The sequence below is a fragment of the Oryctolagus cuniculus genome, chromosome 7 (genome assembly GCF_051225735.1).
Source record: "Oryctolagus cuniculus isolate XC-2025 breed Fujian yellow rabbit chromosome 7, ASM5122573v1, whole genome shotgun sequence".
Taxonomy (NCBI): Eukaryota; Metazoa; Chordata; class Mammalia; order Lagomorpha; family Leporidae; genus Oryctolagus; species Oryctolagus cuniculus.
Window position 1 is genome coordinate 157,924,227 of NC_142873.1, and position 16,093 is coordinate 157,940,319.

Consider the following 16,093-nt stretch of genomic DNA (forward strand, 5'->3'; position numbering starts at 1 on the left):
CTGCGGAAAGTTTTACATTTCAGGACTGGACAAATGCATTGCTCTGTAGACTCCACAGTGCCCAGGGGGAAGTCCGCTCATACCTACAGGTGGTTTTTCTTCTCTCCTGTCTGTAGCGGCTGAGAGAAGAGATGGAAGAAATCACCCAGCAGCAGCTGGTGCACGACAAGTACTGCAAAGATCTCATGGGCTTCGGAACAAAACCTCGGCACATCACGCCCTTCACCAGTTTCCAGGCTGTGCAGCCCCAGCAGTCGAACGCCTTGGTGGGGCTGCTGGGCTACAGCTCTCACCAAGGCCTCATGGGATTCGGGGCCTCCCCCAGCCCAGCTAAGTCCACCCTGGTCGAGAGCCGGTGTTGCCGAGACTTGATGGAGGAAAAATTCGATCAGGTAGACGGGAGCTGCCCCTCCTCTCTCCCCAGTTCCCGCCTCACTTTCCTCTGCCAACCCTGTATCCTTGCTCTCTCAGGTGTGCCAGTGGGTGCTGAAGTGCAGGAACAGCAAGAACTCGCTGATCCAAATGACGATCCTTAATCTGTTGCCCCGCCTGGCTGCATTCAGACCTTCTGCCTTTACAGGTGAGGAAGTCCGTGGACGGCGTCATTGCCTACCTGAGGGTGATACACAGGGGACTGGTGATTCCAAAGAGCTGTGTCTGTTTCTCATTTGAAGCAACACCAGCCCAGGGGCCGTCTCTGATTTCTTTGCCTCGTGTCCAGTTTCAGTCTGTGGTATCTAGGGACAGGAACAATCATAATTGTAGGCAGTGCTTGGCCAAGCAGGTTGCCGTGTACAGAAGCCAGCACGTTCATCAGTGGACTTAGAAGAGCCTTTTCAGTGTTGACCCTGTGCTGTGGCCTCTGAGTGGGGGTTTGGTGACCGTCCCGCCTGTGCCTCTGCCGTGGTCACCCAGCCACCTTTGCACTCAGGAAGGACTGGGTGCTGCCAGGCCCCCATCCTTAGGAGGGAGGCAGTATGAGACACTGGCTTCCCCACGAGGCCCTTCCTGGCTTGCCCTGCGTGCAAATGCAGATGCCCTGTTCCTGTTCCCTGCAACCCTTGGGATCAGACCGGCGGCGAATCCTGTCTGGGCCCTTACCTGTGACATCTGGGACAGGTTGTTGGACCTTCCTGGTCCTCCACTTCCTGACTTGTAAAATTAGAATGGCAGTCAGTACCTCCCAAGATGAAGGCATTAAAGCCTAAGTAAGCAGCCTCAGTGAACAGAAACCATTATTATAGCGTTGTTGCTTCTTCAAACTACTACAAATCCATTTGGAAGTAGGTCGAGCTAAAAATCGTAGTAATGCTCCAACTGTCTGTTTATCCTAATGTCCCACTCTCAGCCTCCTGCCTGCGGAGCGTGAGACGCCATCTTGAACATCCCTTTGTCCTCCCCGTGTGCACATGACCCCAGCTCCTTATGCATTCGAGACCCAGTGCGAGCCAGGAGAATGAGTGGAAGGCCAGTCCAGCCCTCAGCAGTGGCCATTTGTAGCAGATTGATTCTGCATCACCCAGCCCGGATGCAGTCGAGCTGGTGAGGTGTGAGACATGCCGTAGAGGCACATAATTAGTCACATAGGATCACGGAACCTGAGAAGTGACAGAATGGAAACCACCCGTGTTTTTTCACTCTTCCATCCTTCCTGCTAGCTGGCACTCAGCAGCTTCTCTTGCTTAATGAACACACGTGCCCTTGTTCAGTAGAGCTTTAAATGATATTGGGTTGAAAGTCTGTGGTTCAGAAGAAACTAATAAGTAGGCCAGATTTGATCAAAGCCTGCATGCTGTAGAAAGAGTTACCCTAGGATGTTCAAAAGGCGGTCTAGCAGCAGGCTACAAAGACACAGGCCCCTAGGTTTATTCTTTTGATGTGGATTTGTTGTTTTATTCAATAGTGTACTGAAGTATGTCGGTGCAAGTCTGTGTGGGCAGCCTTCCTAAGTATGCACCTTATTGCGTAAGTTTCACTTGCTTGAAGCTGGTAGTTTGGGAGTCACTGAGAACTTCCCAGTGGTGTAAGTGAGGTGTATAAAAACTTGCCCTGAGTGGGGTTGGAACTCTACAAAACCAGATTCCTAATCTCTTGGGGTGCTAAGTCTGGAAGAGGAAGTTACTTTCCTGCCGAAGTGCTGTCCTGAGGGAGGCCCCGCTTTCCTCGTCCTTGCTCTGCTTTGACCGTTGTGTCATGTTGCTCCCTGTGATCAGGCCCCAGCATGCCTCCAGTTGACCACAGGAGCTGGCGGAGAACATGCGTCTCATTAGCGTAGTGCAGTCCTGTGTATGTGCCAGTTGAGAGTCTCGTTCATCCGCAGCATCCCTGGTTTTCTCGTGGATGTGTGGTCGTAGCTGTGCCACAGGGGCAGGACCTGGGCTCTGCATTCACTGAAGAAGGGAAGTAGAAGGCAGGAAGATCCAGCTTTCAGGGGAGAACCAGCACTCTTAAATTACCCAAGAATTGCAGCCCATGCACGTGGGCTTATGTCAGTGTACATGAGACACACATGTGAGTTTCCAAATTGCAGACTGACTCTTGCTGTACTGAATGTTAACCGTAACAGGGGCAGGCGTTGTGGCCCAGCGGGTTTAGCTGCCACTTGGAACACCTGCCCTATCGGAGTCCCACCTCTGCTGTTAATCCCGTTTCCTCCTAGTGCACACCCTTGGAGGCAGCGGATGATGACACAAGCACTTAAGTTCCTACCACCCCTATGGGACGCCCAGATGGAGTTTCTGCCTCCTGGCTTTGGCCTGGCCCAGCCCTGGCTCTGGTGGGCATTTGAGGAGTAAACCAACAGATGGAAGATATCTCACTCTGCCGTTCATATAAATAAAAATAAATAAATATAACTGTAACAAAGATGTCTAGGTAATAACAAAGTGGTTTCTAGGCCTACACTGGATGGAATGGCCTGTTTCTTGCAAGCAATATTCAGTTTTACTTTAAATTTCATTATAGCCGGCGCCACGGCTCACTAGGCTAATCCTCCACCTAGTGGTGCCGGCACACCGGGTTCTAGTCCCGGTCGGGGTGCCGGATTCTGTCCCGGTTGCCCCTCTTCTAGGCCAGCTCTCTGCTGTAGCCAGGGAGTGCAGTGGAGGATGGCCCAAGTGCTTGGGCCCTGCACCCCATGGGAGACCAGGAGAAGCACCTGGCTCCTGCCATCGGATCGGCGCGGTGCACCGGCCGCAACGCAGTGGCCATTGGAGGGTGAACCAACGTAAAAGGAAGACCTTTCTCTCTGTCTGTCTCTCTCACTGTCCACTCTGCCTGTCAAAAAAAATTTTTTTTTCATTATAATATAAAATAGTTTAGATCATCTTTTTGTTTTTAAATAAGATTAAGTATATTTCTTAAATAAGAAATGGGGACAATTATGTGATATTATTGTTTTGGAGACTTTTTTAACAAAAGGAGAAAACTTATCTTTACATTGCTTCTAAAAGTTGTTATCTGATAATTGAAGGTCAAGAGAAGACTTTAGTTAGTATTTCCTCTAAATTCTTAACATCTTTCCAACAGCTTTCTTCATTTAAGTGCTGTAGAGAAACTCTAACCTTTGATGTGTAGACCAACTTTTAGCATTGAGCTGTCCACTTTGCTTTTCTGTGTTCAGACACTCAGTACCTCCAGGACACCATGAACCACGTCCTAAGCTGTGTCAAGAAGGAGAAGGAACGGACAGCAGCTTTCCAAGCTCTGGGGCTGCTTTCTGTGGCTGTGAGGTCAGAGTTCAAGGTCTACTTGCCTCGTGTGCTGGACATCATCCGGGCGGCCCTGCCCCCTAAGGACTTTGCCCACAAGTGAGTGCCTCTGTTAGGGTTCCACCTTCCCTCCATCTGGTTGGAGAGGGAGGATGCTCCATCCCTCTTCCCCGAGTGAGGGCCTTTCCATGCGTCCTTAAACTCCAGGGATGAGCAGACAGAGTGAAGAACAGTACTTGTTAGGTGAGGGCTAACCTTTTCCAAATCAAATAACATTTCTGTAAATACTTTGTGAGGTTGAATGCCCTGAGAATATGTTAGATGCCAGTGCTATTTCCAATTATGGGAAGCCCCTAATTTTACTCTTGGCTCTGGCTTTCATTGGACTTATTTTTGTATAAGAGCTAAAGAAAGGAATTCTTGGCTGGAACTGAAGGAACCTAACAGCCATCGTTTTCCTTATCGCTAGAGTTGAAGAAGATGCTCCACCTCTTTAAACTTCCCAGTCAGTGAAATATAAGAAGAACCTCAGCGCCTGTTAGATGGAGAGGCTGGGGTCTTCAGCTAAGGCTAGGGGGTCAGTGTTAGTCGGCTTTCTTTCATCTTGCGTTCTGTTGTTATGGTTCCCTGTTTCGTTGCTCTGGTGAGTTAATGAGCCCCACCTGTTCTCTAGCCCAGTGGTCCCATCGTGGGGGTCTCATGTTTCCATGTGTTCCTGTGGTCTGCCTTTGCTCCCTGATGGGCACAAGGCTCAGCTGACTTCCCCAGTAGGTGCCTTGGTCAGCAGCACACTAAACCCATTGAGTGCCCTTGTGTGAATTCAGGAAGGGACCCTTTTGCTGCACACACTTGACTGCTGTCACAAGTAAACAGATCTGTGATAGCTACAGTATGACGAGTCCCCAGAACTGTACGCGAGACACTTGCACCTTCATACCTGATGGCTCTGCCTGAGGAACCTGCTCTCCAGGACTCAGGGTGACTTTGGTGCTGTCCTTGGTCCTTATGCGTTATCTCATTCCAGTGTTTAAAGTAGCCGCTCTGTGTCTCTGCAGGAGGCAGAAGGCAGTGCAGGTGGACGCCACGGTGTTCACGTGTGTCAGCATGCTGGCGCGCGCAATGGGGCCAGGCATCCAGCAGGACATCAAGGAGCTGCTGGAGCCCATGCTGGCTGTGGGACTGAGGTAGGTGTCAGGCGCCTGAGCCCGCCCTGTTGCTGTTACTGGGAGGCGTGGGACCTGCTTAAAGGAACAAGGCATGGTTGTTTGTGTGTTAAATTGAACAGACAGCATAGGATAGCTCAGACTAAACACACTCTTTTTTTTTTTTTAAAGAGATTTGTTTACTTAATTTGAAAATCAGAGTTACAGGGGCCGGCGCTGTGGTATAGTGGGTAAAGCTGCTGTCTGCAGTGCCAGCATCCCATATGGGCGCGGTTCAAGGCCCAGATGCTCCACTTCCGATCCAGCTCTCTGCTATGGCCTGGAAAAGCGCAGAAGATGGCCCAAGTCCTTGGGCCCCTGCACCTGCATGGGAGACCCAGAAGAGGCTTCTGGCTCCTGGTTTCAGATCGGCACAGCTCCGGCTGTTGTGGCCAACTGGGGAGTAAACCATCAGGTGGAAGACCTCTCTCTGCCTCTCCTTCTCTCTGTGTAACTCTTTAAAAAAAAAAAAAAATCAGAGTTACAGAGAGAGAGGGAGAGGCTGAAGCTAGGAGCCAGGAACTTCATCTGGGTCTTAGGCCATTTTCCACTGCTTTTCCAGGCTCATTAGCATGGAGTTGGATCTGAAATGGAACAACCAGGGCTTGAACCAGTGCTCTTATGGCATGCTGGTGTTGCAGGCAGTAGCTTTACCTGCTATGCCACAGTGCTAGCTCCACAGGTTCCTTTTTTTTTTTTTTTTTTTTTTTTTTAAGATTTATTTAATTTATTTGAAAGACAGAGTTGGAGGGGTGGGGAATACAAAGATCTTCCATCCAGAACTCTTAGATTGTTCTGAAGGCTGAGACCAGGCCAGGAGTCTGGTATCCTTTAAGACCGAGCAGCGATGGGCCCTGACCCCCTCCGTGGGCAGGAAGGGCTGCTTCTCCCCAGAAACAGCCCGAAGCCCGTGTGCTTGGCCTGGAGTGTGACTGGTGTCCTCCCCTCAGCCCGGCGCTCACTGCTGTGCTCTACGACCTGAGCCGCCAGATCCCGCAGCTGAAGAAGGACATCCAGGACGGGCTCCTGAAGATGCTGTCCCTGGTCCTTATGCACAAACCTCTCCGACACCCAGGCATGCCCAAGGGCCTGGCCCACCAGCTGGCCTCCCCCGGGCTCAACACCCTGCCCGAGGCCAGCGATGTGGGCAGCATCACTCTCGCCCTCCGGACCCTTGGTAGCTTCGAATTTGAAGGTAAAGACGTGGAGGGGCTGCTGCCAAGAAAGCAAGTGATGCTGCGACCCTCTCCAGAGGGCCGAGCCTGCCTGGAGTTCCTGTGTCTTCCCAGGGTCCTGCAGACAGGGCTCCTGGCTGCTGACTCCGTAGTGGCTCATCCTGCGCAGACTCTACGTGGATCACTCATTCCTGTTGTTCAGTTCTGTGTCCCATATTGCACTTGGGGACAGGTGTGGGTCAGGAAGAGTATGCATCGATCCAGGGAAATCATGCCTCGGAGAGGGAGAAGTCAGGGCCGCCTCCCACCCACCTCCCACGTGTCGCGCCCCCACCCACCTCCCACGTGTCACACCCCCACCCACCTCCCACGTGTCGCGCCCCCACCCACCTCCCACTTCTCGTGGCGGAGGTGGCATTCAGTGCTTCAGGTGCACCAGCAGGGCTTTGGGCGTGTCCATGCCGGTGGCGGTATGATGTCTGAGTGCTGTGCTGGGTGGTTCAGCCTGGAATTCTAAGTTGCAGATAAAGCCATATTAATACCTCTGGGAGATTTCAGGAGAAAAAGCGAGTAATTCAGAACTTTAGTATCATGTGGTAATATTGGTCAAGACCACACAGAAACTAGCAAGGACAAGAGGGCCAAACGTGCAGCCCAGCGTCTGTGCTGCTTGGGCCTTCCCTGTTGAGACTGTTCTACTTCGAGTGATCAACTCCCACCGTGATTGTTTTTAATACATAGAAAGTAGCTGTGTTTAAACCCAGCTATATCAAGCTCTCTTTTTAGCATTTAAATCTGAGAACTAAAGTTGGCAGGATCAGTTTGGTCAAGAATCACTTTCCGCTCTGGGAGTGTAATGGATTGTGTCAGAATAAAACGCAATCATTCACACTTTGAAGGAAATATGGAAAGGGTCAGGGTCCAGGCTACCTTCATCTCGTCTCCCTGCTCCTTTTCCTACCCCCTTCTGCCTTTCTGTCCGTGAGAAGCCACAAATAGAAAATGCAGCTAGCAGGTGTCAGCCCACCTATCTGAAGCGGTAGTGTTTATTCTGTTTCCTCTCTGCCTCTGTATCCAGGCCACTCTCTGACCCAGTTTGTTCGCCACTGTGCGGATCATTTCCTGAACAGTGAGCACAAGGAGATCCGCATGGAAGCTGCCCGCACCTGCTCGCGTCTGCTCACCCCCTCCATCCACCTCATCAGCGGCCACGCACACGTGGTTAGCCAGACGGCAGTGCAGGTGGTGGCAGACGTGCTCAGCAAGCTGCTCGTGGTCGGGATAACAGATCCTGGTAAAGCTTGCGAGACGGACGCGGTCTGGGGAGTGCAGGAGCTCGGGGCAGCTGGAAGTGGCCAGTTTGATCACCTGGCCTCTCTAGAGGTCTTCAGCCTCTGCAACTGGTGTTGGGTTGTTCTGTCAAGGCTTGGCTACCCAGCCCGTAAGCGCGAGATCGTCTGTCTTCAATTCTCTTACTCCTGCGAGTAGAGAAGAGAATGACAGTGAGATGGAGAAGGGTGTCGAGTCCTCCCAGGAGGCGATGGCAGTGCAGGTGGACAGTGGGACAGGACTGAAGGGCTGGGACCGTGAAGAGGGATTCACAGGCTCCGTTGCTTTCACAGACCCTGACATCCGCTACTGTGTCTTGGCATCCCTGGATGAGCGCTTCGACGCTCACCTGGCCCAGGCAGAGAATTTGCAGGCGCTGTTTGTGGCCCTGAATGACCAGGTGTTCGAGATCCGGGAGCTGGCCATCTGCACTGTGGGCCGGCTCAGCAGCATGAACCCGGCCTTTGTCATGCCTTTCCTGCGCAAGATGCTCATCCAGGTGAGAACCGAGCAAGGAGTGGGCGGAGGGTGGAGGGGGAGGGAGGGACCAGAGCCCCGGGAGAGCCACATCCGGCTGCAAGGGCCCACGCGTTCCCGGCTCCATCGCTGCGGTGTGACAGCTCATCCCCTCTGAGCCTCTGGTCAGTAACTCCCAGATACTTCCCACAGCTTCGACAGCTCTGTCTCCTCCCTGGCCAGTCACCGGCATTCCATCTCTTGGCCTTCGCGTGCTAACAAGCTCAGTCCTCCTGTCGTCCTCCTGTCCTCCACTCCTGCCTGTCGTGTGGGGGCTAGGCCCTATTCTTGACAAAGAGAGCGGTTCCAGCCTTCCTTCCCATGGTCTTCGCCTGGTCTGTGCTCCCTGGCCTTTACCTCATGTAATGTGCGGTGCCAGGCTCAGCTTGAAGTAGATCCAGGTTGGCATTGCCGCTAGTTCTGCTAGGATTTTCCGTTCCCGCCAAAACCTGGTTCCTTAAGTTTTGTCTTCATCTCCCCGAGGAAGTTCTCGGCCTCCTTATGAGCTGTGTGTGGACCCGCCCTTTCAGCTGCAAGTTACTCCCACGCTCTCCTGGTGTCCTGGAGCCCCCCTGTCATTTCCTGTCCCTCTCCTCCACTCCTCCCCACCCTGCTCTGCGTCCTGACCCTCCCATGGTTTCTTCTGAAATACACACGTTCAGGACAGGTGAGGAACTTAAACATAGGAAACCATTAATACATGTAACTCACCCTAGAGAAATGCTGTTTAGTTACAATTTATCATAATTAAAGTAGCTGTAAATTATATCATTGATCAACAAATTAGAAAATTGTACTTACGCTGGCACTTCTGGTTTTAGCCTAATGATTTATGTCTGCCTGCTGGCCTACATTAGGATGGCCTGCATCATTTTAAGTCTTTTTAAAACACCTAAGGCGGCCGGCGCCGCGGCTCACTAGGCTAATCCTCCACCTTGCGGCGCCGGCACACCGGGTTCTAGTCCTGGTCGGGGCGCCGGATTCTGTCCCGGTTGCCCCTCTTCCAGGCCAGCTCTCTGCTGTGGCCAGGGAGTGCAGTGGAGGATGGCCCAAGTGCTTGGGCCCTGCACCCCATGGGAGACCAGAGAAGCACCTGGCTCCTGCCTTCGGATCAGCACGGTGCACCGACCGCAGCGCGCCAGCCGTGGCAGCCATTGGAGGTGAACCAACAGCAAAGGAAGACCTTTCTCTCTCTGTCTCTCTCTCTCACTGTCCACTCTGCCTGTCCAAAAAAAAAAACAAAACAAAAAAAACACCACCGAAGGCTTTGGGAAAGAAAAGAAACCGTTTTGAACCTGCCAGCTTGGATTGTGCTGAGTTTGCTACAGAAACACCTGCTGTGAAAACTCACTCCGTCAGCAGGCTGAGCACCTGCACGCCCCGGTGCCGCTGGGCACTGGGAAGCAGCAGTGAAGAGAGCAGCCGTGTTCTGCATCCTGACGCTGATGGGAAGCTGTCAGGCCACCGAGGTTCCCGATCCCACGGAAGCTGAAGTGTGCTGAGGGAGTCTGTCAGGCACTGAACAGTCCTTGAAGTGTCAGGGTTCCAGCAGTGTTCCTTTCAGGCTTAAGCATAGATTCTCCAAGACCGAATCTCATGATTTCACGCTTGGGTAAAGTCTTGGCTTTTCGTTGAGGTCTTAGTTGTGTTATTAGGGGCTGCAAGGCTCTGTGGCTCTGGACGTGAACTTGGCGTCCTTGTTCTGGCAGTGCACCACCTGGAAAGTTGTGCCCCGCTCCCTGGGGCACGTTTCCTCGTAGTCGGCCATCTCTTATCCCTGTGGGTCTCCTTGGACTGCTGGCTGCTCTCACTGAGGGAAAAGGCCTGTCTGGCAACAGGATCCAAAAAAATCAGAGTTAATAAATGGGCAACCCAAGACAAAATATAATACAAATGCTCCTCAGCTTAGGACAGGTTTCTCCCATTAAGCTCATCGTAAGTGGAAAGGAAGTTGGAAACGCGTGTAATGTACCTCACCTGCTGAACACTGTAGCCTGGCCGCAGCTGGCACTGCGGAGTGGCCAGCTTGTGGCTGAGGGCTGTACCACTGCCGCTGCCCAACCTGACACTGCTGTGTTTGCTAGCCTGGAGAAGACAGGAGTCGTTCCAGCCGAATGCACGTTGCCTTTGCACCTCAGGAAGTTGTGAGTGAGCCCATCACGGGTGTGTGTTTCGTTGCGGGCTCCTCTGCTAACCTGCGTTTTGGCACATTGACTTCCCTTACTGCTCCTAGGTTTCCTTCCGGCAGCGTCAGCTATCCAGAAGTCTGTCTGTGTTACGTCGTCTCTGTATCACCATGAGCACGGTGTGCCGACTTGCTGGTATTTTAAGGATGTCAGGCAGAACAAACACATTATCTCTGGTCAGTAAGGCTCAGGGGACGCCATGGATGTGATCCCTGCCCACGTGGGTTTGTCTTGCTGTGCCCGAAATGGCTGTGGAGTGTCAGCGTTTCTCAGTGTCCTAGCTGTTCTCACTGATCTTTGATTCCTTTGTCTCATTTATAGACCCTCTTACTGGTTTGCTCTCTGGACAAAGATTTTTCTCCCCAGGAGCCCTCCCTTCATTACTCGTTTCCACAAAGGCCTACTCACAGCTCTCCTTGGTTTTCTGTTTTCTGTGACGGTGCTGCCCTGAACGGCTGTGCTGTAGAAGGGACGTGAAGGTGGCAGGGCTGGTCTCCAGGCGTAGCTGTGTTCCCGCTGTCCCGCCAGCTGCAGACATGGCTCTCGCTTAGTCAGTATCTAGCACTGCTTTATCCGTCACAGAGGCTTGGTTCCTTCTGGTTCCCTGTCACGTTTTCCCATTTGACACATAGTTCCTTCTAGAAGAGCCTCTGCCGTAATGAACCTTTCTTCCCACAGATCCTGACAGAGCTGGAGCACAGCGGCATTGGGAGAATCAAGGAGCAGAGTGCCCGCATGCTGGGACACCTGGTTTCGAACGCCCCCCGACTCATCCGCCCCTACATGGAGCCTATTCTGAAGGTAACGCGCAAGAGACAGAGCAGCGCTTCCTCTCTGGGTTGTCTGGGACACAGGAGGGCTGCATGCTCACTAGTGCACTGGACAAATGGGCCATTGCTTTGATCCCAAGCTGGGGCAAAGGCCACATCAAGCACCTTCAGTTAAAGAATACCAGGACTCTCACCCCTGCAGGAAAGTGCTCTCCTTAGAAGAGCTAAGGCATGCTTCAGGCAGGTTCTCGAATGTGCGGGGAGACGCGGAGAATAGCAGCATAAAATAGCTCCCCCCAAAATGAAGGGAAAATGAGATTCACAGTCTGAAATCGGGGCCAGCACTTGGCGTAGCAGTTAGGATGCCACTTGGAACACCTGCATCCCTTGTCAGTGCTGGGTTCAGCCCCAGCTCCACTCCTGCCTACAGCTTCCTGGTAATGCACACTGTGGTAGGCCGCAGGTGAGTGTCCCTGCCAGCCACGTGGGAGATCTAGATTGCATTTCTGGTCTTGGCTTCGGCCTGCCCAGCCCTGGATGTTGTGGGTATTTGGGGAGTAAACGAGCAGATGGAGGTTGGTCTCTCTGTCTTTCTGCTTTTCAAATAAATAAAAGTTAATTTTTGAAAATCTGAAGCCGTCTTCAAATCTGAATACAAGAGAGTGATGTAAAGTCCTTTGTGACTTGTGCATCTGGACAAATCCTCACAGGATATAGTTCAGAGGAGATGTGGGAAATTGTTTAAACGTGTTCTGTCACATGTTTGACTAGAACTCGGTGTGGGTAAAGGTTTGTGAATCCACACTGCAGAAGTCTTGGATTCATCAGTTCTCTAGAAGTGATTTATTCAGGGCAGGGATGTTCTCTGGGGTAAATTTTACTTACGTAAAAGGTTTCTAGTAGATCCTAATCTGTACTTGTTTTCTCATACCTTCCTTCCCTAGGCTTTAATTTTGAAATTGAAAGACCCAGATCCTGATCCAAACCCAGGTGTGATCAATAATGTCTTGGCCACAATAGGAGAACTGGCTCAAGTAAGAGGACAGACTTCTTTCATAGGATGGGAAGAAACTGTTTAACCTCTGAAGAAGTCACGTGCTTCCTAAGGCCAACATTGCTAATCCTAAACACCGCATCATCTTCCTCCTGCAGGTTAGTGGCCTGGAAATGAGGAAGTGGGTTGACGAGCTTTTCATCATCATCATGGACATGCTCCAGGACTCCTCCCTGTTGGCCAAGAGGCAGGTGAGTGCCACCCTTCCTGGTCAGGTAGCCCCTGGGGTGCCAGGGGCCGGTTTCTCTTGAGTTGCCTGAGTCTCCTCTGCCAGTGGCTAGCACAGTGCCTGGCACGCAGCAGATGCAGAAAAAGTAGCACCAGGACCCAGAAGTAGCCGTCATCCTGACCCAGAGGCCCCTGCAGCAGTGCCAGAGCTGGCCAGCGCCGTCTCCTCTGTGCAGGTCGAGCCTCTTCCCAGCTCCCAGGGGAAAAGAAGGCCGTGGTAACTGCCTGTGGGGCACAGAGCTTCAGCTCATGCCCAGCTGGCTCTGCTTCCGCATCTGTCACATGTTATTAGACTGACTAAAACTAGGAGCAGTCAGTCTCCTGGGAATCCCATGAACCTCTGGGATAGGAGGAACTGTGTTTCCTTTGAGAAAGGTGGGCGTGTTCTCTTCCTTTAATCCGGTGGTTGCTGTAGGTTTATATTGAGTAGCCTTATTTTGATGTCCTCTCAGGAGTTCTGTTCGTGGTTAATACATTTGCTGGACACATCTTGAAATAACCGGTGGTACTTCATTGGGGTTGTTATATACAGAGTACACTGTGCTTGTTCTCATTCTGACTTAAGAAACTTGGGGTCTTCTGCCCATCCAGGTGGCTCTGTGGACCCTGGGACAGTTGGTGGCCAGCACTGGCTATGTCGTGGAGCCCTATAGGAAGTACCCCACTTTGCTTGAGGTGCTGCTGAATTTCCTGAAGACTGAGCAGAATCAGGGTACACGGAGAGAGGTAGGGAACAGGGCACACTGGGTCTCCCTGCACTTCCCTGGGGGAATGGAGGGAGAGCAGCTGCTGGCACCAGCGTGCTCTGACAGCGGCCTGCAGGCTTGTGGCCTTCTCAGTGTTGTTCATGCAGCTGTTGAGTTGTGTGTGGACCGGGGACTGAGCAGCACCAGAGGAATTCCCCTGAGACCTGTTGTGATCAGAGGTGTGACGAGTCTCTCCCCTCCCCTTCCTGCCTAGGCCATCCGTGTGTTGGGGCTGTTGGGGGCTCTGGACCCCTACAAGCACAAGGTGAACATCGGCATGATTGACCAGTCCCGGGACGCATCTGCCGTCAGCCTGTCAGAGTCCAAGTCCAGCCAGGATTCCTGTAAGTGGGAGGGAACTAGGAGACACTTGCACGTTCCCAGCTTAGAAAGCCCGCAGTGCTGGCTTCAGAGTCTTGGGCTAGAACTGTGAAATTAGAGGATATTGGCACATCTTGCAACGTTTGAATTAAAAGTAATTTCCTCTTGAATCCCAGGGAGGATGCTGCTCCTAGCGTGGCCAGAGTCCCCCCCATGTCCCTATTCTTTGTCAAGGCCGAACAGGCTACGTCTGCTCTCTTGGTGCCAATAAGGGATACGAATTACCACCCCATCACCTCTGCTCATCACTCCTTCTTTGTTAGTGCTTCTTTGATGCCTTGTAGTCCTAAGGCACCCAAGGGAAAAGAGGATAAAATTTACTCTTCCTGTTTCATTGGTGAGGAAAGCTAAGGCAAGACCCAGGGGTGTAGGAAAACAAGAAGCAATCAGAAATCCAGGGCTCTTTTTCCATCTGAAACCATCAATGGGCCCTAAAGCCCCATTGCCTTTTGACAGCTGAGAGTGGAATCGGGGATGGGATGCAAGAAAAGTCTTCTGGACTTAGCCCCCTGCCCTTGGTGGGGCGGGGAACAGGCCTGTTTTTGAAAGTTAAGGTCAACGGTGGCTCTTCCAACTATTCCAACAGAGTGTTACTTTCCCCAAACAAAATAGTTTGTTTCTAAACTCTGTAGATGGGACCATATTGCTTCTTCCACTTGTGTTTTCCTTGTGTGTATTACAGAGGTGCAGCGGTGATGTTATCCAGAGCAGGGCCTGAACCATGTCCCTCCAGGTGTTCTTGCTCCTGACTTGTTCTGGTTCTTACCTCCCTCAGGCAGAGTCCTTGAGGTCCTTGCTGTTCAGCCAGGCCGCATTTGCCTGCCCACTCGTGTGGATTCCCGAGGGGAACAAGCTGCTGAACAGATGTTTGCCCAATTTAATTCTCTTTACTTTCATTTGGGGTGTAATTGTTCCTATTGATGGTTTCAGAACTGTGCTGGTAAGAAGCTGAATTAAACATAGCAATTTAAAGAAAACTCTTCATGTACTGTTTTAGGCGTTGGTGGTTTAGGTAGTAGAAAAGCCAAACACCATTTAGTCCTTGAGGGTGAGAGGCTATTCATTGTTCCTAGCAGACCCTGTTTTCCCGATGGTGTTAGAACGTTGTACCAGGGAGAGAGAGGGGAATGCTGATTCTGTCAGGAGGTTCTTGTTTGCTGTTCACCTTGGTCTGCCCAAGGCAGGGTCCTGTCACATACACCTGGTGACTCGCTCCGTCGTTTCGTCCTAGCTGACTACAGCACCAGTGAAATGCTGGTCAACATGGGAAACCTGCCTCTGGACGAGTTCTACCCTGCTGTGTCCATGGTGGCCCTGATGCGGATCTTCCGAGACCAGTCTCTGTCTCATCATCACACCATGGTTGTCCAGGCCATCACCTTCATCTTCAAGTCCCTGGGGCTCAAGTGTGTGCAGTTCCTGCCCCAGGTCATGCCCACATTCCTGAATGTCATTCGAGTCTGTGACGGGGCCATCCGGGAAGTGAGTACCCAGAACCGTAGCCCTCCCCTCTCTGCTCTGTGCCACAGGCGCAGAAGTTCCAGCTCTGCCTCCTGGTAACGCCCTCTGCTTGCTCTCGAGCCCGCTGCCTTTCCTCCGCTTGCCCCCGACGCCCGCGTGTACAGGCAGCTCTGTCTGTCCAGTGTCTGGTTGCCCCTAAGATGACCAAAAGGTGAATGGCCGCGGGAGAGGCAGCATGGTCATTCTCAGCGGTCTGGAGCTCAGTCCGGCTGTGTGTCCCGCACTCTGCATCGCGAACCCTCCTGACAGAAGCCGGTGCAGCGCCTGTTAGAGCTCTGCTTTTTCTCCTGTCACTCATCAGTGATCTCTGGGGTGACGCTCGGAGTCTGGCCACTGTCCTGTTTCCCAACTGTCTTTCACCCAGTACTTTAGCGTCTGTTGATGATCCTTGCCTGAGTCAGCTACCACACTGGTGGTTGCAGAATGACGACTTCCGGTTCTGTCACTTCTGCGTTACTACCGGGCATTTTTTCTATAAAGAGGAATCCCCCTTGACTCCCGTCTCACTCCTGCTCTCTGTCCTCTTTCTCTGAACCGCAGCACGTGCAAGTGCTGCCTCATTGCTGTGCACATAACACTATCTACGCAGACCTGCTGTGTTGGGCTCAGCAGGTCCCGCTCTCCTTAGAGCACACACTGCTGAGGGCTTACAGTCGGACACAGTGTTAAAGACATTTGAATTAATTGTTTTTCCCTCTGTGATCATATTATCAACTTATATACCTCTAGAGGCAATAGTATCTTTTTAGAAAGATGGCCCAGCACTTGGGCCATCTTCTGCTGCTGTTCCAGGCACATTAGCAGAGTGTTGGATCCTAAGTGGAACAACCAGGACTGGAACCAGTGCTCATATGGGATGCCAGCATTGTAGGTGGCAGCTTTAACCCACTGACAACAACAGCAGTTGCGTTTTAGAAATTATTTTTTAAAAGATTTGTCCGACAGTCAGAGTTGCAGAGAGGCAGAGACACGGAGAGACCTTCCATCCACTGGCTCACTCTCCACGTGGCTGTAGCAGTTAGTGCTGAGCCAGGCTGAAACTTGAAGCCAGGAACTGCTTCCAGGTCTCCCACGTGGCTGCCAGGGCCCCAACACTGGGCCATCCTCTGCTGCTGTTCCCAGGCCACAGCAGAGAGCTGGATTGAAAGTGGAGCAGTCGGGATATGAACTGACGCCCATATGGGCTGCTGTTGCCACAGGTGCAGCTTTACCTCTTATGCCACAACACTAGCACCTTTTTAGAGATTCTTGAGACAGTTTTAGTCACTTTTTTTT

The 16,093-nt window shown here is 52.0% G+C and overlaps 1 protein-coding gene across 3 annotated transcripts in view; it reads left to right on the top strand.

Annotated features, from left to right (window-relative positions):
* Positions 1–16,093, top strand: part of MTOR (mechanistic target of rapamycin kinase) — a 133,305-nt gene that overhangs the window by 16,177 nt on the left and 101,035 nt on the right. For all 3 annotated transcript variants that reach the window (XM_008251668.5, XM_089299316.1, XM_002723353.6), the window contains exons 7-19: positions 117–392; positions 472–580; positions 3,623–3,809; positions 4,766–4,894; positions 5,863–6,107; positions 7,166–7,381; positions 7,710–7,915; positions 10,797–10,919; positions 11,833–11,922; positions 12,041–12,133; positions 12,762–12,896; positions 13,131–13,260; positions 14,529–14,779. In XM_008251668.5, the coding sequence (XP_008249890.1) occupies positions 117–392; positions 472–580; positions 3,623–3,809; positions 4,766–4,894; positions 5,863–6,107; positions 7,166–7,381; positions 7,710–7,915; positions 10,797–10,919; positions 11,833–11,922; positions 12,041–12,133; positions 12,762–12,896; positions 13,131–13,260; positions 14,529–14,779 (2,190 nt within the window). The remainder of the gene's footprint in view (positions 1–116; positions 393–471; positions 581–3,622; positions 3,810–4,765; positions 4,895–5,862; positions 6,108–7,165; positions 7,382–7,709; positions 7,916–10,796; positions 10,920–11,832; positions 11,923–12,040; positions 12,134–12,761; positions 12,897–13,130; positions 13,261–14,528; positions 14,780–16,093) is intronic.